The 26,189-nt window shown below is 33.8% G+C and overlaps 1 protein-coding gene across 1 annotated transcript; it reads left to right on the forward strand.

Annotated features, from left to right (window-relative positions):
* Nucleotides 1-19: 19 nt before the first annotated feature.
* Nucleotides 20-4,454, forward strand: LOC143430643 (uncharacterized). Its single transcript, XM_076907018.1, has 4 exons — nucleotides 20-76; nucleotides 2,065-2,572; nucleotides 2,966-3,271; nucleotides 3,991-4,454. The coding sequence occupies exons 2-4, from the start codon at nucleotides 2,066-2,068 to the stop codon at nucleotides 4,384-4,386; spliced, it is 1,209 nt and encodes a 402-aa protein (XP_076763133.1). The 5' UTR covers nucleotides 20-76; nucleotide 2,065; the 3' UTR covers nucleotides 4,387-4,454.
* Nucleotides 4,455-26,189: the final 21,735 nt, after the last annotated feature.

Raw genomic sequence — 26,189 nt, forward strand, 5'->3', positions numbered from 1 at the left:
AGTAAAAAGAAGTTTCGTCCTATTCGTATAATTAAGTTCCTTTTGTATAATAGAGTCAAGTGCGAAGGAAATAAAGGTATGAATCATTGATTAATCAGGTGTGTTACACAATTATAACTTATCGTGTGGTAAACATCAATGCAGTGTGTTACGTATCGTGAATTGGTGACGTTACAAGAGTTGCATACGTAAATAAATCGTGATTATTCGAAATATGCGTTCGAATATTTATCATTTCTTAACGATTGCTTTTAATTTATTCAACGTATAAATTTCGCAAGTGTCTAGAATTATATTTAAGTTTATGTGATCAACTCGAGAAAGAGAGTCAATTAAATAAACAATAAATTTCACTTTAAAATTTATATAAAATTGCATTCTACGTTTATTTATAATTTATCCTTAATGAACGCACGAAATATCGATATTTAATCAGAATCCAAGAATGTAAAGTTACGACGAAGTTACGACTGCGAAATTAACATTTATATAACGTTTGCAATCCTTGGTTTTCTAAATGTTTCATCTGTCTCGGTTGTATGTAGGTTTCTCTCTGTGTCATCGTGTTAAGATTAGAAAAAGTGTTTGAAGATCATTTACATGTATAACGGGACAATACAGCAAGAAAGAATAGACTCGTCTAACGCAAGGCCATTCTCGTCGATTTTCACATTTGTAGTATCCCTAATTCGCTCGATAATAGATACATTGAAATGGCCTTGACGTATTTCCAGTAACTCTAGCGGTATATCTCACTGCTATCAAACATTTGTTAGATAATTCCTGTAAAACTGTCTACCCAGAGATTTTAATATCCGCTTGGATGTTGTTCAGAGAGGATCTGTTCATTTTTCATTCAGAATCTAAACAAGTAAAGATAAAAATTACAAAGAAATTAACATTTATATAATAACGTTTACAATCTTTAATTTCTTATAAAGTGAAATATTTGAAATTTTTAGGTTATATTTAGGCTTTTCTGTGATACTAATCAGGTGTGATACACAAATATAACTTATCGTGTGGTAAACATAAATATAGTGTGTTATATATCGTGCATTGGTTGCAAGAGTGACGTACGTAAAAAGTCATGATTATTTGAAATATATGTTCGAATATTTTTAATCTATTAACGAATATTTTTAATTTCCTAAATGTACAAATTATGCAAAGTGTATAGAATTGTATTTGTGTTTATATGAACAACTCGAGGACAACAAATTTCAAAATAACCAATAAGTTATTTGAAGAAACAATAAGTTTCACTTTAAAATTTGTGTAAAATTATATCTTCGATTTATTGTTAACTCTTTGCGCTCTGAATTTTATTTCAATTTCAATTTCCAAACTTTGAGTATGTTAATGTAAAATCAGATGATGTAAAATCAAAAAATGGTGATGTAAAATTTCTCTCGTTTAATAATAATAATAACAATAAAGACAGCGTCGATAACGAGTGCACATTTGTTTATTTGGACATGAAATAATGTCGAGTGGGACTCGACAATGCAGCTCCTGAGATAAAAACTAAGGTCAAGTCACACTCGACATAGAAGTGCAAAAGGTTAATGAACGTACAAAGTATCGACATTTATTCAGAATCTAAGAAACTAAAGTTACAAATAACAAAGAAATTAACATTTATATAACCTAATTAAATAACCTTTTATATAAATTTACTAAGGTTAATTTAATAAGCCTTTATATAATCCTTGTTTCTTTCAATATTTGAAATATTTAGGATATATGTAAGCCTTTCTGTGTCATAGTGTTAAAGTTTGAAAAAAAGTTTGAAAATCATTTACATACATAACGAGATAACACAGCAAGAAAGAATAGACTCGTATAACACGAGTGACATTCTTATCGACTTTCATATTCATAATATTTACAATTCTCTCGATAATAGGTACATTCAACTATTTCTTTGATAATTCCTAAAAAAAACTGTCTAAATGAAGATTTCAATATCTATTGGAGAGGCTTTGTTCATTTTTCAAATAAAAAATGCTTCACGAAATACTTTCGACGGATAATTACTGTACAACGAATTTTTGTTTACAGAATGGAACTAGTCAATCTGAAAATCGACAAAGGCATTTTCGAGAAGATACTGCGGGACAGTCTTTCGGATGATACCATTGAGATTTTGAGGATCGAGTATAATTGTCTGTCAGAGAAAGGACTAAACTTCCTCAGCGAGTTGTACGCAGTGTCTGTCATATATAATAGCAAAAAGGATGCGAAAACGGAACGCACATTCGACTTGTTCATCAAAACGGAACCCCTCGATAACATGTCACTCGACTACCTTCGAGAACGGAATTACTTTTCGTTAGAGTTGAGATTCGCACTTGAGGTTTTGCCAAGGATAACGAAACTTATTCATCGTCAGTTGGGCCCGCATTTGTTTCACGGAACTCTGCAGCCTCCGGTTCTTATTATGGAAAATTTAAAAACGCAAGGATACGTTCTGAAGGATCGTCAGAAAGGGGTGTCCCTTGAACACTGTCGTTTAGTCGTAGAGAATATTGCGAAAATGCACGCTGGGTCTGTAGCAATCCTTGAAGAGGTATGAAACTTTATGAAACTAATTCTTTTTGTTCTGTTACGTTCGTTATTCGAATGACAACTTTTATTATTGAAGTATACCATACTATAATACTATTGTACTTCCTTTTTACCGTTTTTATTCATAAAAATGGCCATTATTTATTTACCAGTGTTGTCTGAAATATTTTCATGTTAACTTAATGAGCTTGTTAAGAAATTAGTCAATCTATCTAATGTCCATATTATTATATAAAAAATAATTAAAATTTCTTAATTCCAGTGAATTAAGATTATGAAATTATAATAAAATAGTAGGTACAATGAAAATTTAGGTAGTAACAATATAAATTTCTTCATTTCAATGAATTAAGGATATGTAATTATAATAAATATTATGTAATTAAAATTGCAGGACCCTGAATTAATAGAATCTTTTAAAGAAGGTGGAATCATATCACGGAAAAACATGCAAGCTCCGCTAACGTTGATAAATTCGAGCCTTATGCGAATATCGAATCAAGTAGAACAGTGGCCGGATGAATGGTCCACGCGTGTGGCAAAGAAACTAGCGAAATTGTGTCCAATAGTTGAGGAGCAACTTGCTGATATATACGATTTCGACCCTGATGATTTCTGCGTACTGAATCATGGAGACTGTTGGATAAATAATTTGATGTTTAAGGAAGATGAAAAAGGGCAACCCGTTGACGTTTTAATGGTAACTTTCTCTATTGTGAAATGTTAAAATTAACAAGGAAATATGCTACAGTTGAAAGTTATGATGTTAATATAAAATGCGTGAGAAGCATTTATCTTTGTCAACGAAAACTTTATATCTTCATCGATGGAAATATGAACGAGATTATATTAGTTTTTCTCATCAAGAATAATTTTCTTTCCAATTCACATATGTATCTTGTAATTTTTCAATGTCCAATACTCGTAAGTTTCTATTGGGAATTGTTAAAATTAACAAGATACGAGAAGCATTTATTTTTACTAACGAAAACTTAATATCTTCATCGATGGAAATATGAACGTGATTATATTAGTTTTCCTCATTAAGATATAATTTTCTTTCTAATTCACATATGAATCTTGTAACTTTCCAATGTTCAATACTCGTAAGTTTATATCTTCATACATGACGAATCTTTTGCAAAGTTTGTATAATAATTTGGAGAATCGTTACTACCTTATCGATAAAGTATAAATAATAACTTACTTTAAAAAGAGATGGACTTTCCTTAGTCTGACTGTCAGCTACAACATCGTCCAATAGTGTTTCTTAACAAACTGTAGTACATTTCTAATGTACTTACTAAAATCTTTAATACAAATAACATTTCTTCGTTTTTTTATCGAAGAATTGTAGGTAGTCACTAAAATCGAATTCTGTTTTATTTCTTTACAATTTTCCAATTCCATATTTTTCAGGTCGATTATCAAATGGCTGTTTACTCCTCTGCGGCTATCGATGTATTACATTTCCTATGCACTTGCCCTGAACGCGAAGTGAGGTACAATAACGATGACTATTTTATAAAACTCTACCTGGACACTTTAAAAGAGACGATGGAGAGTATTGGCTGCAAGAGAAGGCCACCAACGATGGAACAATTAAAAGCAGCGATGCACAAAAGGAGGCTGTATGCCGTTATCGTTGGAATTATATTTTCTCTTCGAATGATCGCGGATAAGGAGGATATCGAAGAGTTCAAAGACATAGCAGATGTAGGTGAAACTAGAATGGACGTTTTTAAGAATCCAGATGCAATCAAAATGGCGCAGAAACTGTTTCCGTCTATGGATGCGAAAGGCTACTTGGATTGAGATGATTATGCGAATCGTAAGATATTCGAGATTGTATTTAAGCGAGAATTAAAGTACACCAAGTGACACTTACGTCCTATGTCATATTTCAATCTTTAATTATTATATTTGCATACTTTGTACACTATAATGATAAATATTTCTTGAAATTTTATGGCAATGACAAATCTTCTGCATCGATTATTACCTAAGAAATTCGTACTTTTGTTTAATTTAGTTTCTTTTGGGTCGTGCAATCAAATATGAAGAAGTATTAAAAGTAAAGATTGTGTGTAACCTGATATAATAAACCTGGTATAATAAACTCACAATTAATTTACAATTATATCTAGAAATTTGCTATCAAATCACTTCGAGATCCAATTTCTCTCTCAACGATTCAAACCAATTTCATACTTTCATCTACAATAACAAAGAAAAGTGTTTCAAACGTACCAAAAATTGTACGTACTTCTGTTTAGTTTAGTTTTGTTTGTGTCGTGCAATCAAATATGAAAAAGTATTACAAATAAAAATGATATGCAACCTGAACATTTATGACCAAATATCAAATAATAAACTCACGATTATATTCCTATCTAGAAAACTGCACTCAAATCACTTCAAGATCGAATTTCTCTCTCAACGATACAAACCAATTTCCTACTTTCGTCTACAAAAACAAAGAAAAGTGTCTGAAACGTACCAAAAATTGTTCGTCACGGGACCAAATCGCCCACTAACTTCTACGATATCTGCAAACTGAAATGTCCCCTTGGCAACGAGAGAAAAAGCAGGTTGAAACCGTCGCACAGTCGAGCAGTTTTCGAAAACGTCTGTTGCAGAGGGTAAACGCGCGACCTTGGCGGTCAGCCGGTAGCAATTGATTTATTGTAGGGCAGTAAAGCACTGGGCTAAAAGGTCTCCGTATGCATCGCCTCGGTAACCTAGATCGTGAACAGAGAAATTGTTGTGGCGAGCCTCGATGGGGTGGTTTTTGCCTCGAGGAGAGAATCTCTGTCGACCGTGGGTTAAGGTGAAACGCGACGGAACAGAAGTCATCCGTCTTGGCTGAGCTCTCTATCTTTCGCCAGTTCGAGGTATTTACCAAATGTCTCTCCGTCCCACCTACAATTTTTCCCACTGTTTCTCTCTTCCAGCCTAGTTGGTCGAGCGGCACGACTTCCTTTCTTGTACGCGCTGACCTGGGAGATGCACGCGGCTGACAGCCAGGGGGTTTGTAAATCATAATAGAAAGGCGAGTGCTGGCAGGATTCGGTAGCCGACTTTCGGTTCTCCGCACGAGATCCGAGAAAGTCGAGGAAGAAGCTTTGGCCGGTGAAAATTCGGGGATAATGAAAAACTATCCGGGTTATTCGGTCTTCAGTGGCAGAAAATTCCGGTAGCTCGCCACGATTAGTTACGAACCGGTTTTGGGAGTCGCGTTTTAAGTATCGCCACCTACAGGTCACTTGTCCTCCACTCTTCGTGCCGTTTACTGTTCTCACGCTTGAAAAATCGAGTGTAAATGTAAATGGTTCTAATTCGTCCAGTGAAGCTCTTCTTATCCGATAAAATATTAAGTCGAATTTTTGTAATATTAAGAAATTAAGGAATTATAATATTAATGCATGGAAAATGGTTTTAATTCGTCGAGTGAAGCTCTTCTTATCTGATAAAATATTAAGTCGAATTTTCGCAATTTTAGAAATTAAGAAATTATAATATTAATGCATGGAAAATGGTCTGTAAATAGTTTTAATTCGAGTGAAGCGTGTCGAATAAATTCTCTTCTTATCTAATAAAATATTAAGTCGAATTTTCGCAATATTAAGAAATTAAAAAATTATAATATTAATGCATGGAAAATGGTCTGTAAATGGTTTTAATTCGTCTAATGAAGTTTGTCCAATAAATTCCCTTCCTATCTAATAAAATATTAAATATTAAGTCCAATTTTCAAAAGTTTCTTACAGCAATATACAATTTGTTTTTTCATAGCGATATCTTAGTTTTTTAATTTATCTCTATTTATACCATATTTATACAATAATTCAATTGTTTAATGTACATTAAAAAAGATTGAAATAGTGGTTTCTAGAAATGTAAAGTCTAGTAAAAAAAAAAGAGTATTGCTTATACAATATTATTGTTAAGAGGGTATTATTTATACAATAATTCAATTGTTTAATGTACATTAAAAAGGATTGAAATAGTGGTTTCTAAAAATGTAAAGTCTAGTAAAAAAAAAAAGGGTAGGTTTGAAAGAAGAGAAAAAAATTGCTTCAAATTCTAGAGGGTGTTACTAATCCTTCGATTTCTCAGACGATCCTTTCCGCTAGATGTTGGACAACTTATTTGTCAACGTCTCTTTCCTGAATAACGTCTGTTTCTTACGGGTTTTCCAGAAGAAAATGCTAGCAACCCTGGGAATGGTTTTCGACGCTCTCAGGTGCGATCGATGAATTTCGAATTGTGCAACGAGAGGGTTTAATGCTTCTAAAAAGGAAAGAAAGATAAAAAATTGGAAAAGAAGCAGGAAAGGTCCTTTTAATGGAACGCATTGAATAGCACAGGCGGACAAATGGAATTAATCCCTTGACACCTACAAATCGCTTAATCCCTTTCCATTGTTACATACATATATAACACTGTAACTTTTTTCATTTCTGCACATTGTGTAGTGTTATATCATTGTTAAAAAAATTTTAGAGGATATTACGAGTTTAAAAACCACCAAAACCTAGTTTTACGTACGCTATTATAAAAATTGTATCTTCCTTAAAATAATTACAGAAATTTTCCTGCTCTGTTTAGGGCAATTGAACGATTATTAACTCGAGTGATCTACGTTTGTTACATATGTACATACATAACACTATAACTTTTTTCATTTTTGCACATTGTGTACTGTTATATCATTGTTAAAAAATTTTTAGAGGGTATTACTAGTTCAAAAACCACCAAAACCTAATTTTACGCTATTATAAATATTCTTTCTTCCTTAAAATGATTACAGAAATTTTCTTGTTCCGTTTAAAATACAATTGAACGATTATTAACTCGGGTAATCTACGTTAGATATATAACACTATAACTTTTTTCATTTCTGCATATTGTGTAGTGTTATATCATTGTTAAAAAAATTTTAGAGGATACTACGAGTTTAAAAACCACCAAAACCTAATTTTACAGACTTCATTATAAAAATTGTTTCTTCCTTAAAAAGATTATGGAAATTTTCTTGTTCTGTCTAAAATACAATTGAGCGATTATTAACTCAAGTGTACGTTTCACGAAAACATCAGGAGTCGCATAATAAATAAATGCGAAGGCTGTTACGCGAACGACGGTGAAGGAGACGGTAAAACCACTTATCAAAATTATTATCCCTGGAACTCGTGGCTCATACGGGCGTATTTACGCCGGGCGGGACATGCGAGCAATGCATTTTGGCATGCGACGTGTAAATACGGACGTGTCATTGGACAACAATATACCCGTGGGATCTAAAGGCTGGTCCTGGTGTCAGCGACCTATTCTGAATTTTTCGATAGTATTCCGTGACGACGTCGAGTAAATTATTGCTAAATGCCGTACCGGCGGATGTCAAGATGCGGGCCTCGTTCGGGTGGTCGTGGGATCCTTCAGCGACGACCCTATCGAAATACTAGAATGCGGAACAAAATCTTCTTAATCGTCCACGGACAATACAAACACCGACATTTTTGTGAAAATCACATTCATTTCTGGACGGGGTAGATTAACTTCTTCTATCTGTACACGTTACTCGACTACTCCCTTTTATATGTGCTATTACGTTTTAATCATTATATGTACACATACATATGTACACGTATGTAAGTATGTATTGTATAATGTATATATCTATGTATACGTATGCACGTATGTATATGTATATATTTCATTTTAATTATTATACGCACGTACGTATGTATTATATTATGTATAGATGTATCTATACGTATGTACGTATGTACATGTATGTATTCCATTTTAATTATTATACCCATGGACGTTTGTGTACGTTTAATAATGTATGTATGCGTACGTACGTATGCACATGTGTACGTATGTATTAAATCATGTATGTATAATATGTACGTATGTATATGTATGTATTGCATTTTAATTATTACACGTACATACGTACATACGTATACATACATTATCATACGTAGATACATGCAGACGTATACATACATTATCATACGTAGATACATGCAGACGTATACATACATTATTATACGTACATATGTATACATACATTATTACACGTACATAGGTATATATACATTTTTATACTTACATACGTATACATACATTATTATACGTCCATACGTACAAACGTATAATATTTAAAATGGAATACATACATATAAATACGTACATACATGTACATATATCTGTACACCACATAATACACACGTACATATATACATCATATAATACATACATACATATATGCAGTATATAATACACACATACATATATACATCATATAATACATACATATTTATACATCATATAATACATACATACATATGCACATACGTATACATACATATATACATAATATGATACGTACATATGTATACATACATATGTTAAATGTTTATATACATAGTTAAGTATTCCTTTTATTTAAAAAAAATAGAACGTTCAATATTTTTTATTTGAACTAAAATTGAGAATGTAAAAGCGGTGCAGAGAGATCGCTCGAAACATCTGGTTGAAATCAACGAAAATTTATGGGGGCAATCGCGAATAACCGTAAGGAACGACCATGGGACCTGCAATACGGTCGAACGAATATTCCAAGTCAGGAGTGGTCGTGGTTCTACGATGTTTTGGGAATCTACAACCACAATAGCATTCATTAAACTGCGACCGGATATTCGCACCGATGTTCCTCTGCCCAGACGGTTTATTGGAACAGTAACTTACGGGACACGGATTTATGTGTCAGTTCTGTATCATTAATAGCCATGATTAGGTATAACTCGATGCTTCCTCTAATATATAATTGCATTCCAGCTGTAATTATTTTTGCTTAAAATCAAAATGGAATTTTTAGTGTATGCATCACAGACAATTAATAATAATCGATCACAATCAACATTGTATATTTAATTTCAAACTTAGGAAAGATTGTAACTGGGCCAAGCATTACATCCTAAAGAATAGAAAATATAGAAGATGAAGGAAATTTGATGAAGAAAAATTTGATTAGAAAAAACTTTGGATCGAAGAATGATTAATTTGCGAGAGATTTTAATTTTCAAAGTCAACTTCTTTCGAAATGTGATTACTCGCGATATATTGTAAAGCATAAGAAGAGTAATAAATGTTTGGCTCGGGTGTGTCGGACGATGTTACCGTGGACGGGAACGAGCATGTAACGTGGTCCCTGTCGAGACGTGATTTCTGTGTGAAAGGCAGAAGCCAAATGCGATTATGATCACCGGGAGCATAGACAGGGGTGTATTATAATAAAGCGAAAGTGCTGTTACAGAACTCATGTCGAGCGGCACGTGACAAATCGTGTTCTCATATTGTATCACTGTCCGCCACGCGACTATCACTTTATAAATATATCTATCGCGCATCACCGTGCGAGGTTGGTGTCCCAAGAGAGAGAGAGAGAGAGAGAGAGAGAGAGAGAGAGAGAGAGAGAGTTGAAAGAGAGAGAGAGAGAGAGAGAGAGAGAGAGAGTTGAAAGAGAGAGAGAGAGAGAGAGAGAGAGAGAGAGAGAGAGAGAGTTGAAAGAGAGAGAGAGAGAGAGAGTTGAAGAGAGAGAGAGAGAGAGAGAGAGAGAGAGAGAGAGAGAGAGAGAGTTGAAAGAGAGAGAGAGAGTTGAAAGAGAGAGAGAGAGATTTGGGAAAGAGAGAGTTGAGAGAGAAAGAGTGAGAGAGAGTTGAGAGAGAGAGAGAGAGAGAGGGAGATTTGGGAGAGAGAGAGTTGGGAGAGAGAGAGTTGGGAGCGAGAGAGTTGGGAGCGAGAGATTTGGGAGAGAGAGAGTTGGGAGAGAGAGATTTGGGAGAGAGAGAGTTGGGAGAGAGAGATTTGGGAGAGAGAGATTTGGGAGAGAGAGAGTTGAGAGTGTTGAGAGAGAGTTGAGAGAGAGAGAAAGAGAGAGAGGGAGAGAGAGAGAGAAAGAGTTGAGAGAGAGAGAGAGAGATTTGGGAGAGAGAGAGTTGAGAGAGTTGAGAGAGAGAGAGTTGAGAGGGAGAGAGAGAGAGAGAGAGAGAGAGAGAGAGAGAGATTCAAATCTTCCAACGTTTTCGAAATTTCGAAATTTCATACGCGCCAACATTCAACCAATCCAGCCACTACGCTTCTTTCACTCGCGATGTTTTTCCAAATTTAAATAGTCTAACAGAAAAGTGAGGCGTGTAAACCGCGCGTCGGCTGCAGGATACATCCGTTTGGTCTTTAAACAAACTGGCAAAGTGGATCAACACGGCCGAATCGTGAAAACAGGAGAGTCCCTTACGTGTCTGTTAGGGGGTGTCAATTTGTCCAGCGTAGGTCCAGTTTGCCCCTGTTTGTTTCCAGGAGAGCTTTATTTGCAGCACACAAGGACCACGAACAACAGCGGCGGGGCGGGCCGTAAGAGGATGAAGTCCATAGAGGAGAGACTGCGGAAAAGTGGACGCCTCGCGTTATAACGATGTCCTGATGCCAGCTTCTTGTTTCAGCCAGGAGAGAAAAAAGGCTGGTAACGAGGCGCGACAACCGTAGGACCAGCTGTTTCACGGTACCGCCGATCGAGGAGCTTCTGGGGCAGCTCTCTCGGTCTCTTTGCGAACGAAAATTTACACTTCCACCATTCTTTCGACTACTCGTTGGAAATATGACTACTATTTTTCGTTAGTTAATATATTATAATACAGATCGACGACTTTATAGGTATGTTAATTGTAATAAATGCATCTCTTTATTTTTCTAAATACTAGCTTGCGGAACTTTAGAATATATAACATGTTGTAGTGTATTTCATCGCTTTGTTGGTTGAAGAGTAATATTTTTTAATCACTGTTACACGAAGGTTGTATTAGTTCTTAAGTTTATTACAAAATTACTTGTAAAATTTTACTTAGAAATTTCTTATAGAATTTTTTAAAAATTCTACTTGGAAATTTCTTATAGATTTTATAAAAATTCAGCTTAGAAATTTCTTATACAATTTTACATAAATTCCACTTAGAAATTTCTTATAGAATTTTATAAATTTCTTTTAGAATTTTATGAAAATTCTACTTAGAAATTTCTTATAGAGTTTTATAAAAATTCTACTAAGAAAATTCTTATGGAATTTTATAGAAAATCTACTTAGAAATTTCTTATAGAATATTATAAAAATTCTACTTAGAAAATTCTTATGGAATTTTATAGAAAATCTAGTTAGAAATTTCTTATAGAATATTATAGAAATTCTACTTAAAAATTTCCTCTAAAATTTTATAAAAATTCTACTTAGAAATTTGTTATAAAATTTTATAAAAATTCTGAGAGAGCACACGAACAGTGCATCATGGTATCAGCAACACGTGGAACAACGTATAATGATCGTGTACAGATAAAGTTGTAACTTTGCAGCGGGAACCGCGGGGACAAATGATCGAATGAAATAGAGTCGACGTGGAGTCCGTAGTGGAGACCAGCAAACCGAGGGGAAAAATACATATCTGGGTGGCGGGATGTTAGAAAGGGAACTCTGGATGTTTAACGCACGTGCGTCTGTTACCCGTGTATCGGGCGCAAAACGGGGCACGAAACCCCAACAACAAGGGTGAGAACACGCCACACGGACAAAATGTCACATCCGGAGCGATCGATTCCTAAGATTTCTGGGAACATCGTCTGATTCATTTCCTTTTCACTGTGCCTCTTCTTATCTGTTTTAATCCGTTTTTCAAAATTTCGCATTCAAATCTCAGTCAATTATCAGAAACCAATATTTTGGTCTCATAAAAAAATTTGATAGAGTCGTTAATTTCTCGAAATTTTGCATTCAAGTCTCAATCAATTATCAGAAATCAATATTTGGGTCTAGTAAAAAAATTTGTTAAAGCCATTAGTTTCTCGAAATTTTGCATTCAAGTCTCAGTCAATTATCAGAAACAAATGTTTTGATATTATATATGATATTAGTATGAAATAACGAGATGAAAATCAAGAAACATCAAGTTGAATTTAGTAGATTTTATTAGTGAGAAAAGGTACTTGAAAGTCTAACGTCGCGAGAAAGGTAAAAAGGTAGTGCAACTACCTGCGTGAGGCCATATTGGTTTTGGTCTCGCATCGCCTCATCTTGTAAACATTTATTATTAATACATTTAATAAATATATAAAGCCATTATTCTCAAAAACGAAACTACAAACTTAATTTTATTATTTTTCATTTTACTTTTTTTTCTTTTCACTATATTTCTATATTCACTATTCTCTTCACTTATTTCTATATTCACTATTCTCTTCACTATATTTCTATATTCACTATTCTCTTCACTATATCTCCATATTCACTATTCTCTTCACTATATTTCTATATCTATATCTTCTATTCTTCTATATCTTTTCAACTATATTTTTGAAACCAATTTAAAATCGCGACAATTGGCGCGACACAAATGTAACACGTATTATGGAAACTGTAAAATCTACTCACAGAGCATTATCAACGAGAACGAGGTACAAAAGAGGCGAAAAGAGGCAAAAGTGCAACGGAAAAGAATAAAAAGAAAGGAAGAATAAAAGAATGAAAGGGATGCCATATCTTGTAGACATTCATTATTACTACATTCGATAAACGCGTAAATCCATTATTCTCAAAAACGAAACTTCAAACATAATTTTATTATTTTTCATCTTACTATCATTTCTAGGATCCATCGTTCAATTCGATCTCTCAAGCGACATAGTAGAAACAATTTAGTTCACATCTCTCCAACTATATTTTCGAAACCAATCCTGAAATCGCGACAATTGGCGCGACACAAATGTAACACGTATTATGGAAACTGTAAAATGTACTCACAGAGCATTATCAACGAGAACGAGGTAGAAAAGAGGCGAAAAGAGGCAAAAGAGGGAAAAGTGCAACGGAAAAGAATAAAAGTGCGAGGGGGACGCGATATCTTGTAGATGGTTTCTATGGTGTTGTTTTCGCGGAGCAGAGGAGAAGGCAGAGAGTTTCACCGCGATTGCTGTAACAGCATTGCTCTGATGAGAGACGCGCGTATCGGTAATGTAACCAATCACCGAGGTGGATCTGTCTGGCTATAAAGCTGGGTAACGCGTTCGTGTTGGGTCGCGTACCCTCGCCGTTAGTTCAGCTACACCCGGTACGAGTTGGTTTAGCTTCGGCTCCCTGTAACGAGGAGTTTAATGACATCGTCGACGTCCACGTTGGACACGTGAACGTCAGAAGTTTCTCCCTCTTCTCTATTTTGATGTGTCTACGTCCGACGGTCCCGAAAATTTACTTTCGTTACTCTCGATTGTTATCCTCTCTTTCTTCAACATTTCACGCGAAATAAGATAAAGAAAATTTCACTATCTTTCAATATGATACTTAAAATTTCTTTATTAAAAATTAATCGATCATTTTTAAATGTGTTGGTTTTCAGTCTCTAAAATTTACTTTCATTACTCTCGATTGTTATCCTCTCTTTCTTTAACATTTCGCGTGAAATATTTTAAGTATCATATTGAAGGATAGTGAAATTTTCTTCATTAAAAATTAAGCGATAATTTTCAAATGTGTTGGTTTTCGATCTCGAAAATTTACTTTCATTACTCTCGATTGTTATCCTCTCTTTCTTTAACATTTCGCGTGAAATATTTTAAGTATCGTACTGAAGGATAATGGAATTATTTTTATTAAAAATTAATCGATAATTTTCAAATGTTTCAAAAAGGTAATGCAACTACTTGCGCATGGTCATATTGGTTTTCGCTATGTATCGCGTTGTCTTGTAGACATTTATTGCTATTATATTCGATGAACATATAAAGTTATTATTCTGGAAAACGAAACATCAAACATAATTTTATTATTTTTCATTTTAGTTTCTTTTCTCTTCACATCTTTTTAACTATATTGGGTTATTGTTATTATATGAGGTTTCAAATGTTATATATGTGTAATGTGAATGAGTTTTTCGCGTGAATATTTAAAAATGACGAGTCAGTTGTTTATCATCAATTTTCAGAATAATATCTCAGTTGTAAGGAACTATTCAACGATTTCTAAAATTTGCAATTGTCCTTAATTATTAAATATCCTACAATACGATTTGAAAGAAAATTTTTCCAATCTATCAAAGTTAATTGTCATTTCAGTGGTAACTGAAGAAAGTTTAAATATGGTGATTACAATCTTCTTTGGTAACAGTTGACTGTAGTTAGTTTCTCTAGCGTTTATTGAAGATCTCCAATTAAATATGATGATATGATTTCTAATTAAAAGTAATTAGCATTAGATTTTGCAAAATTATTATCTTTGTTTTATCCTGAAGATTAGTGTTTCAATAAAAATTCTTACAATCGCCAAAACAAAATTCTTAGGATCGCCATTGTATTAATTATATAACGTTCTCGCGCCATTTCTTTTCTATTAAAAACGAGTGAAACTCCATTCGGTATGATTTCTAATTAAAAGTAATGAGCACTATTTTGCAAAATTATTATCTTTGTTTTATCCTGATGATAAAAATTCTTCCAATCGCCAAAACAAAATTCTTACAATCACCATTGTATTAATTGCATAACGCTTTCGCGCCATTAGTGTTTCGATAAAAATTCTTATCAGAGCCTATCCAACACACATACTAACGTTCTTGCGCCATTTGTTTTCTATTAAAAACGAATGAAACTCCATTTGATATGATTTCTAGTTAAAGGTAACTAGCATTAGATTTTGCAAAATTATTATCTTTGTTTTATCCTGCAGAATAAAAGAAAATTATAATCTTTGTTTTATCTTGCAGAATAAAAGAAAATTATAATCTTTGTTTTATCCTGATGATAAAAATTCTTACAGTGGCCAAAACAAAATTCTTACGATCGCCATTGTATCAATTGTACAATATAACGCTCTCTCGCCATTTGTTTTCGCAGGTTTCGAGCTTCCACAGAACCAAGTCCCCGGAAGTCTGATCCAGTAAATCCTTCGTTGTTGGAAATCGATCAGAGATGTTTCAACGGTATTAATTTCGAAAAAGAGACACGTGCCCGGCGTAGGAACGTTTCGGTCCCCCGTGGTTAAAACAGTAAAAAGATGGGCGAGAGACACGCGGCCTTAGAACGGTTAAAATAGGTGGACAGACCAAGTGCCACGCGAGCTAATGGTGCGTGCATGCCGAAGTCGTTAGTGTCCAACGGTACCCCCTTATTTTGTATTAAAAGCACCCCCCACCCGACTCGCACGGTCTCCTTTATCACTGCCCGACAAACGATGGCGATAATCCTGTTAATTGTCCTGGAAAAAAGAAATAACACAGTACCTACGCTACGAAAAAAAGATTGTTACCAACTACTTCAATTTTATCTGGTAACAGGGATTACGCGTTGCGTGAGAGGAACTGAGTTGGTTCTGCGATGATTCTCGTTAGATGGGGTCTACATTTTCTTGTTTAAGTCTCACATGATCCAGAGAGGGATTGATTAGTTAAAATGAACTTGCTTTGCGAGGTTTGTATGGGTTTGTTTTCGATGATGTAGGAAATACTATTGTTTCGTTTAGAATTTTGTATTAAATTTTTCTTTCGCGAATTATGTAATAATTTAGTACCAAAATGTGGTCTCACAGGATTCAAAGAGGAATCGATCAGCTAAAATAGACTTGCTTCGTTAGGTTTGTATGGATTTCTCTTCGATGATGTAGGAAATATTATTAGAATTTCATATTAATTTTTTCTTCTGTGAATTATATAATAATTTAGTACACACTGGATTTCTGCATAACCTGGTTAATATGTTACGTGTTATAGAAGATTGTAGGATATTGGAACTTTCCTGGAATAACGTATTCCCCTGTTATTATATTAATTAAAAGTGATTGCGGCAAAGAACAAATTACAAGACAGTAAAAATTGGTAACGATGAAAGTTTTTAACAGATTTCATTCTTAAATGCAGCCAATTTTCTTGTTTTACTGTTTGCAGCGTTATAGAAATTCGTTATACGTTACGCGAGTGGCTACTGTACTCTTCATTTTGTTTTAGAGATATTTCATTTTGAACATCACACTCATAGTACTCGCCATATAGAACACATTACATATTAAGAAAATTATTAGTTACGAGAATTTTACGAGAACACGAGTACGAATCAGATGAAAATTAAACAATGCTTTAACTAACGCTAATGATAATTAAACAAATGGTAACGCTAGAGAGTCTTCGTTGAAAAACGTTGACGATTGTGATTTTGGTTTGGTACTAATTTTTGCAAGCATACACCAACCGAAACGTGAATACTAATTTTTGCAAGCATACACCAATCGAAATGTGAATACTAATTTTTGTAAGCATACACCAATCGAAACGTGAATACTAATTTTTGCAAGCATACACCAATCGAAACGTGAATACTAATTTTTGCAAGCAAGCATACATCAATCGAAACGTATTGTTGTCATTTATTCACGTTTCGATTGATGTATGCCTGCTTGCAAAAATTAGTATTCACGTTTTAATTGGTGTATGCTTGCAAAAATTCGAATATATTAAGATAACTGATCTCGATAAGAACAAATAGTATAAAACCATAGTATAAAACACATTAAGCATAAAACCTTAACTTTCTAACCTCTATATTTAACCCTTTGCGCTCGACGACTTTTTCGATGGGGCGGCGCTGCAACTCAAGACAATTTCTCACGTAAATGAATCTATATAAGAATAAGCATACGAAAGTGTTATATTTTGATATATCATCTGCGTTTACATTTTGAAAAAGATAATTATCGAAGTTCAAGTTCTGTAGCAGTATTTGGTGTGATATTATGCAAAACACTTACCAGGGCATTCTGAGTTGCCAGGATCTTGTGAGTCATCGCTGCTAATTCCAAATTCACTGTCTATTACACTAATTTTTCTATTTCTCACACTTGATACGTACTTACTGTTTACACTTGCTCTACCACGAATTTAATCACGATCAATTCAAAATCAGACTCGCCTTAAAACTTAAAAACGAGTGGTGCGAAATTGCGCGATTAATGTGCTCGCTACGACCGTCGAAACTGTACTAACGCTGGACACATCGTATTTAAGACTACAGTCGTAGAGGAATTTGACGTCACAATGTCACTTTGCAATCGAAGACGTAAACAGCCTAAGGGACTTATTTACGAACCAATACTTCGCATCTATCAACTGGAGATAACGAGATTCAGTGTAAATACAGCTGCTCGAGTTGCCACGCGAAACATCGTGGCGAGTGAGAGTCGTTTTTCGAACGCAAAAGGTTAAGATCGTTCCTATAAATATAATTAACGATACGCATTCAGAAAGTGAGACATTTTTTCGATCTTACTTTTACGATCGCACGCTCGACCAATATTTAATAACCCAAACGTCTTTTTAATGGAAACAGTTGTGCTCAGTTCTAACGTTACATTCAATTCAAACGAAATGTGAAACGACCAGTAATTTCAATTAACGTGACTAGTTCGTTTTTAAACGATTTTTGTGGATGCTCAGTAAATTAGTTTTCACAAATTTAAAGCGTTGTAACAAAAGCAATTTAATAAGATATTAAATATAATTTCAGGGATTTAAATTCTACGAGGAGGTGAAGCAAATAAAATAAGTATAAAGGAATATAGAGAGAGAAATAAGTATACAAAAATAAGTATAAACAGTAAAATAATAAATATAAGTGTAAATGGTAAAATAAGTGTTGAGAATAACTAAAATGGAAATTTCTTTGTGAATCAATTATGCTCAAAACATGTGTACTTTTACATAATACTGATTTATATATAGATTAGTTTCTGTCAGAACATGGCCATATTACTCGTGCTATAAATTTCAAAGAGTTTACCAAGAATTTCAGTAACAAAATACAATATGTTACACTTTGAACATTTACGACTTGTTTTCTATGACTTTCTCAGTCATTTACGATGTAGTTTAGACGATCGTGTAGCGCCAATAAATCAGTCCCGGGCCAGTTGTTTCCAACGTAGCAGGAAATCGATCGTAAAATTTGATCCGAGATTCGAAAACGGCGGTCATGTCCGCGGAAGCCTCCGAAACGAAACGTGTGTCACGAAATTCAACTTCTTCGTTCTTCTCTTCACAGTTACATTATGTCTGCTTCACAGCTGTGAAAATTCGTTTCTTATTATCCAGAAAACATCTAAGTTAACTAATAACATTTAGCTATTTTTATTATCAACTAAGTAACGTTTAGTTAACATTAGTTAACATTTTTAATTTTGTCACTTGGACAAATTCTAGAAATATCTGTAAAGAAGTAATTTCATTGTTAAAAATTATATTATATTATGTAAATATGAAAATATAAAAATAAGTTTGATAGATAGAAGTGGACAAAAATTCACGCTAAAAAGAAGTGAAGAAATTACGGTTCAGTTTCCATAAAATATAAAAAAATATGATTATGGTACGATATATATCGCTATATAATATTCCACACGTGTTGCACAGACGACGAGACGTAAATCTGAAAATATAAAAATAAGTTAGATATATAAAAGTGGACAAAAATTCATGCTAAGAAAAAGTTAAAAAATCACGGTTCAATTTCCATAAAATATAAAAAATCTATCGAATTAAATGTTTAAAGTGTTTAACTATTTGTATTATACAATTTAATATTTGCATGATAAAGTAATTCGTACGATACAATAAGGACTCATCAGCGATGTAGATAATGCTATTCAACAGATATACAAATACTTATCCAATTATAGTACAATATATATCGCTATTTAATATTCCACACGTGTTGCACAGACTGCGAGACGTCTGTCTATACGTTATCACACTATATCATGCACTATTCCAGTGATACAGTTATCGTGTTCTCTAATTGTGTCGTGTGTGCGTCGCTCGTTACGGGCATTATACAGTTGACCCTTATTTGTCAGCGGAGAAAGAAATCTAAAAAGCAAGAAAAAAAAAGAAATAACAGAAAAAGCCACGGGGCGTCTCAGGCGTGTATCATCCCGCAGAGCTACAGTATAAAAAGGGGATGGAAAGAGGGCCCGACAAAGGGAGGGTGGTTGTTAAGTTGTCCGACAGATGCCTCGCCACGTGAATCCGCCGCCTAAATACCCGACTTCCTCCCTCCGCGTACATTTTTATTTGCACAACTCGAAATTTAATTTCACCTTTACGCGGACACCTTTTCTGTGAAAGAGGCACGAGACACCTACAATCCTGTAAATCCTTTTAGAAACGAAGCCAGCGTGAATTGCTTTTGAGCACAAGGAAGTCGCTTCAGGAAGACTGAACTTTATTCCTTCTGATGTGACATCATAATATTCCAATGACCGTGTTCGTTAATACAGGAGAGCATAGATGGTACTGCGAATAGAGTTCAAATGCATATCAACATAATTGTATTCAGGTAATCATATTCTGAATTTTATTTCTTTGGTTTACATCAAATGTTTGTAGTCTTATCAATTGATTAATAAGTACTACACATGTTCTTAATTACATTTAAGGTGTGAGTGCATCATAAATGAAGTAAGTGATGAAGTAATCGCAAATAATTATTCATCCACGAATTATTCGATAATTTGAGTGGCTTTATTTGAAACGAGAGTATTAACTGCATTTAAGGTGCCAGTGCATCATAAATGAAGTAAGCGATGAAGTAATCGAAAATAATTATTCTCCTACGAATTATTCGATAATTCGAGTGGCTTTATTTGAATCGAAAGTATTAATGAGTACTTCTACATTTAAGGTGCCATAAATGCATCATAAATAAAATAAGTGATGTAATTACAAATAATTATTCACCTACGAATTATTCGATAATTTAAGTGACATTATTTAAAACGAGAATATTAATGAGAACTGAATTACATTTAAGGTACCAGTACACCATAAATAAAATAAGTGACGAAGTAATCGCAAATAATTATTCACCCACGAATTATTAAATAATTCGAGTGGCTTTACTTGAAACGAGAGTATTAATGAGGACTTAACTACATTTAACGTGCCACTGTATCATAAATGAAGTAAGTGACGAAGTAATCTAATAATTCTATTATAATTATTCTTCTCGTAATAATTATTCTCCCATGAATTACCAAATAATCCGAGTGGCTTTATTTGAAACGAGAATATTGATGAGAACTTAGCTACATTTAGGGTACCAGTGCATAATAAATAAAATAATTCTAGCGGCTTTACTTAACACATTGTTGACCGGCAATTTTACTGAAAATTTATCTCATGTCACCGGCTATTATTTCGTAATTCGATGTGGAAGTAAAACAATAAAAATAAACTTTAGTAAATTTTATTTATTATCCAACTTTTAATATTTCTTTTTCGTATGATAAGCAGTATAACAATCACCTACGTGTAATGGTACACAACAACTTTTACAAATGTATCTAGTTTCGCTTCGTTTTCCCTTTGAAGAGCATACTCTACACGCTCTAGTCGGATTTGCTTTTCTGGCAGTGACTATTTTTTCTAGAACGTGGTCTTTTACTTGTCCGGAAAGCCTGAAGGGTGTGTCTTTATAAGGAGCTGTTTTACAAATTCGAGAAGTGTCAGGTGCAATGCTACATTCTTTGAAATCCACACTTATCCATTCCCTAGCTACTTGCAGTAGAAACTTTTTGTATCTTGTTTTATTTTCTGGCAGATAGGTACAGTACAGTTTATAAGCATTGAACAAGGTGCAGTTTATCAGAAAAAATGCTAATTTTTTGTACCACTTTACAGTTTTTCGTAAAATACTGCTGTTCGCCAAGTACTGATCTGCACAATCTACCCCAAACAACAGCGATGCGAAAAAAAAAAACGCATCACGAGTATACTCGTGGCCGGTCAGCAACGTTCGGCCGTAGAAACACGAGTTAACTCGTGGCCGGTCAACAATGTGTTAAAACAATAATAAAGCGTACATACACACAGATACAATTCGCAGGAATCGTTGAAGGAAGTCATATAGGTTAGACTTAACTACATTTAAAGTGCAAGTGCATCATAAATAAAACAAATGATGAAGTAATCTCAAATAATTATTCTCCTACGAATTATTCGATAATTTAAGTGGTTTTATTTGAAACGAGAGTATTAACTACAATTAAGATGCCAGTGCATGATGAATAAAATAATTCTAGTGGCTTCATTTGAAACGAGAATAAAGAATACATACATACAGATAGAATTCGCAGGCTGAAATTGGCACGGGAAGCGCATCACCTGGTGCCATTTACCAAATCATTTCCCGAATAGTGTTAAAAACTTCTCTGTGGCGATCCTTTGCGTTCTGTATTCTCTAAGTGCTCGGCACGCTTCGCAAGAAAGAGCTGTGGAAATGTAGGCGAGGAGAAACGGCGGTAGGAAGTTGTTAAGAATGGAAACGCGCGCGCACGCCTACCCTATTATACACGTAGGTAACACAAATCTGTTCAGGCTTTGAGCGATCTGTAACAAACGGATTTTTACACCTCGGTGTATGGAACTTTTTCACCTGCCCGTCCGACAACAACCCCCATCGGGGTGCCCCATCGCTAACGAGCCTTTGAAGCGACCGTTCTTCCGCGCGGAGAATATCATTTTCGGCGAGTCGATCGTACGTGACTTTCTGAATCTACCCAGAGGTCTCTCGTTCGCCCTTTTTCGACCCTGTATTTGCTTTATATATATATATATATCAATTTCTGCGTTCTACGAACGTACGAGTAAGTGTAATCTATTGCGAGATGTAGAACTTGTAGGATTAAACAATTCGAGTTTAATAAAAATATATTTATAGGCGATGACTGGTTTTAGTTGGTCGTAAAGAGAATTGCTTGTATTAAACAATTCAAGTTTAATCAAAGTATGTTTATAGGCGATGACTGGTTTTAGTTGGTCATAAAGAGAATTTACATCTAGCCAGAGGTCTCCCGTTCGCCCTTTTTCCACCGTGTATTTGCTTTATATATCAATTTCCGCGTTCTACGAACGTACGGGTATGTGTAATCTGCTAAAAATCTGGTAAAAATATATGTAATATGTTGCAAGATGTAGAACTTGTAGGAGTACATTCGTTGCTTGTATTAAATAATTCAAGTTTAATTAAAATATGTTTATTGGCGCTGACTGGTTTTAGTTGGTCATAAACAGAATTGCTTGTATTAAACAATTTAAGTTTAATAAAAATATGTTTCTAGGTGATGACTGGATTTAGTTGTTCATAAAGAGAATTTAAATCTACGCAGAGGTCTCTCCTTCCCCCCTTTTGGACGGTGTGAGTACTTTATATATCAATTTCTGTATTCTACGAACGTACGAATATGTGTAATCTGTCGCAAGCTGTAGAATTTGTAAGATTACCCTCGTTACTTGTGAGATTAAATTATTTAAGTTTAATCAGAATGCGTTAATAGGCGATGACTGGTTTTAGTTGTTCATAAAGGGAATTAAAAATTTTCTTTTTTATCGTTATAAAGAGGTTGAGTCAGTTTGGTTGTGAAATTATACTGAATTAAATCAATTTGAATCTACCTTTCTGTGAAACCTATTATTTTATCAAATAAAATGAAGGTTGATTTAAATAAGTTCAGTTGAGTTGATTAGGTGCTCGTGCATAGATTTATGAGCTGCATAAGTAGAAACTAGTATAAACCTTCCAAATATATTACATAATACTTGTATATTAAATAAGTAATCCCATTTATATTTCTTAAAATTACCTTTCATTTGATTGTACGTAAAGTATGGAAGTATAAGTTATATTAACTGTTTCAAAAGTTTTACATATTCAGTTTGTAATAAGCATCCAATACATACAATGCAGTATGTTGCAAAAGTCTTCGTGCATTCTGCAAAAGAGAATAAATTTTCTTGAGTTAGAAGAGAATAAGTTTTCTTACCTTAGAAGTTAACAGAATAAGTACTCTTAAGTTAGAAATTAACGCAATAACTTTTCTTAACTTAAAAGTTCACAGAATAACTTTTTTTAACTTAGAAGTCAGCAAAACAACTTTTCTCAAGTTATAAGTACTACTTTACTAAACAACACAGTAAACTGATTCTTCGTTAAAAGGTATACATACAATTTCGCTTTCCAACTTCAACGATTCAAGTACATCTCGAATTACTATCGCAAACGCGCGCTTGGTGTCGTGCGTTCGTTGTTTGCAAAAATGAAATTCGCAGCGACGTCTCGTTCGTGTATCCGTGCGTATGCAGGTGTCGTTCGTTCGTGTGCAGAGTGTCCATACGATTTCACCCGGTACTCTGCTTAGCGCTTGTTAGCGCCGACAATACACCGCCGCAGATCCCCTTAACGAGGCCGGTGCTTGCATTATACAGCGAGGGTGTAAGTTCACCGCGTGGTCTTCACGGGGAATGGGGGCACGCGACACCAACACCAACCACTCACCCGTTGCTTCTCAAGTTTTCTCCAACGTATCGACTTCGACGAGTCTCTTTCGTCTCCTTTCAAATTCGAACGAAAATCTCTGATCCCCCACTGCATTCGTGGAAGTTTGAGGTATGCAACTTTTTTTTTCCACAGAAATCTATGACCCTCCATTGCATTCGTGGAAGTTTGTTTTTTCATTTTCAGGTATGCAACTTTTTTTTTCAACAAAAATCCCTGATCCTCCATTGCATTCGTGGAATTTTGGTGGAAGTTTGTTTCTTCATTTTGCAATATGCAACTTTTTTGCAACAAAAATCTATGATCCTCCACTGCATTCGTGGAAGTTTGAGGTATGCAACTTTTTTTTTCGACAGAAATCTATGACCCTCCATTGCATTCGTGCAAGTTTGGTTTTTCATTTTGCGGTATGCAACTTTTTTTCTTAACAAAAATCTATGATCCTCCACTACATTCGTGGAAGTTTGTTTTTTCATTTTCAGGTATGCAACTTTTTTTTTCAACAAAAATCTCTGATCCTCCATTGCATTCGTGGAATTTTGGTGGAAGTTTGTTTCTTCATTTTGCAATATGCAACTTTTTTTTGCAACAAAAATCTATGATCCTCCACTGCATTCGTGGAAGTTTGTTTTTCATTTTGCAATTGTATGCAACTTTTTTTTCAACAAAAATCTCTGATCCTCCACTGCATTCTTGGAAGTTTGTTTTTTTATTTTGCGATATACAACTTTTTTGCTAGAGAAAAACTCATGCAGAGATTAAGCTTGAGGTGTTAAAGTGAAACGTATATTCTTGCTTAAAGATAAAGATACTGTAAGTAGCATATGAGGTTAATATAAAATACATTTTATTCTATATGTAGTATTAGTTATGTATTAGTTTAAATATTTAAACTAAATTAAATAAATTATATTTAATAAACCTCATTCTTTTTTTTTATTATTAATGTTGATGTTACTGTTAAAACTTGTTTCATTTATGCTACAGTAGATACATATATGTTTTAGCATGCGTCTATTAATAAATAAATATGCACAAGTAAATAAATTTATACGTTCCATATCAATAATTTCATATTGTTCGTAGTGTTCGATGGTGTTGCACGAAACGTACATTGTAAAGATGTTTTGAGATCAATAAATACAGAGACCACTGTTCCTCCTCATCTACAAGAAGATTCGTCTCATCTGGTAATTAAGCGAAAAAATATGCAAGTGTATGAATCGAATAACATGTCGCGCGATGTGTCTCTCTTCATTCGTGCTGACTTGTATAAACTAATTAGTTGCCTTGGTAGCCATTGGAATATTTATATCGAGAAACACGTATATTTAACGCATGAAACCTAAATTGGCCTCGTTGCTTTTCTTTTTTCTTATATTCTTCTTGCAGATTCCTTCTTGTTGTTACATCTACTCAAACATGGTTATTTAATAATGATTTTTGTAATTTTAATTGGAGTGGAAAGTTCATGAAAAAATAATGCACTATAAACATTCGATAGATTTTTGTTAATATAAAATTATTCACACACCTAGTTCCATAATTAATTATGTTGCAAGATTAATTGATAATAAAAAGTTCAGAATAAGTTTTTCTCTCGTATTATTAATATCGTTACTTTTGGTTATTGCTTTTAATAAAAATTGTTACAGGTGTGGAAGAATAGGAACTTCTCTTGTAAACTTATTAAATGCGAAATATGACGAAATATGTAATACATTAATTGATTTATTATATTAATTATTGATATATGAAATCGTTAAATAAATTAAGACTGAATCATTCATTACAGAGATTCAATACAGATGTATACAGACCTAAAGTTATGATAACAACATCTTAAATATTGTCTTAAATCAAGTTACCATCATTGTATATCTTTCAAACAATTTTTCTCCAATAAAATGGAAAATTCTTTTCATGTTTCAATATGACAAAGAATATTTTAAAGCAATAAGCCAGCTAGAATAATCGCAAACTGTTACATTGTAGTAAAAGGAATGATATCAAAGTACAAAAAAAAGAATATAACATTGATCATTTTTGTAACTTGATGCTGTTATTTAGTATATTATATTTACCACAAATTTGTTAAATTACATCCAGCATAAGTCCCATTCTTAAAATCAAATAAAAATCAGTAACGACACAAGACAAAACACCATTGAAATAACAAATTTTCGTAAATCAAT

Source organism: Xylocopa sonorina, chromosome 15, assembly GCF_050948175.1.
Source record: "Xylocopa sonorina isolate GNS202 chromosome 15, iyXylSono1_principal, whole genome shotgun sequence".
NCBI classification, from domain to species: domain Eukaryota; kingdom Metazoa; phylum Arthropoda; class Insecta; order Hymenoptera; family Apidae; genus Xylocopa; species Xylocopa sonorina.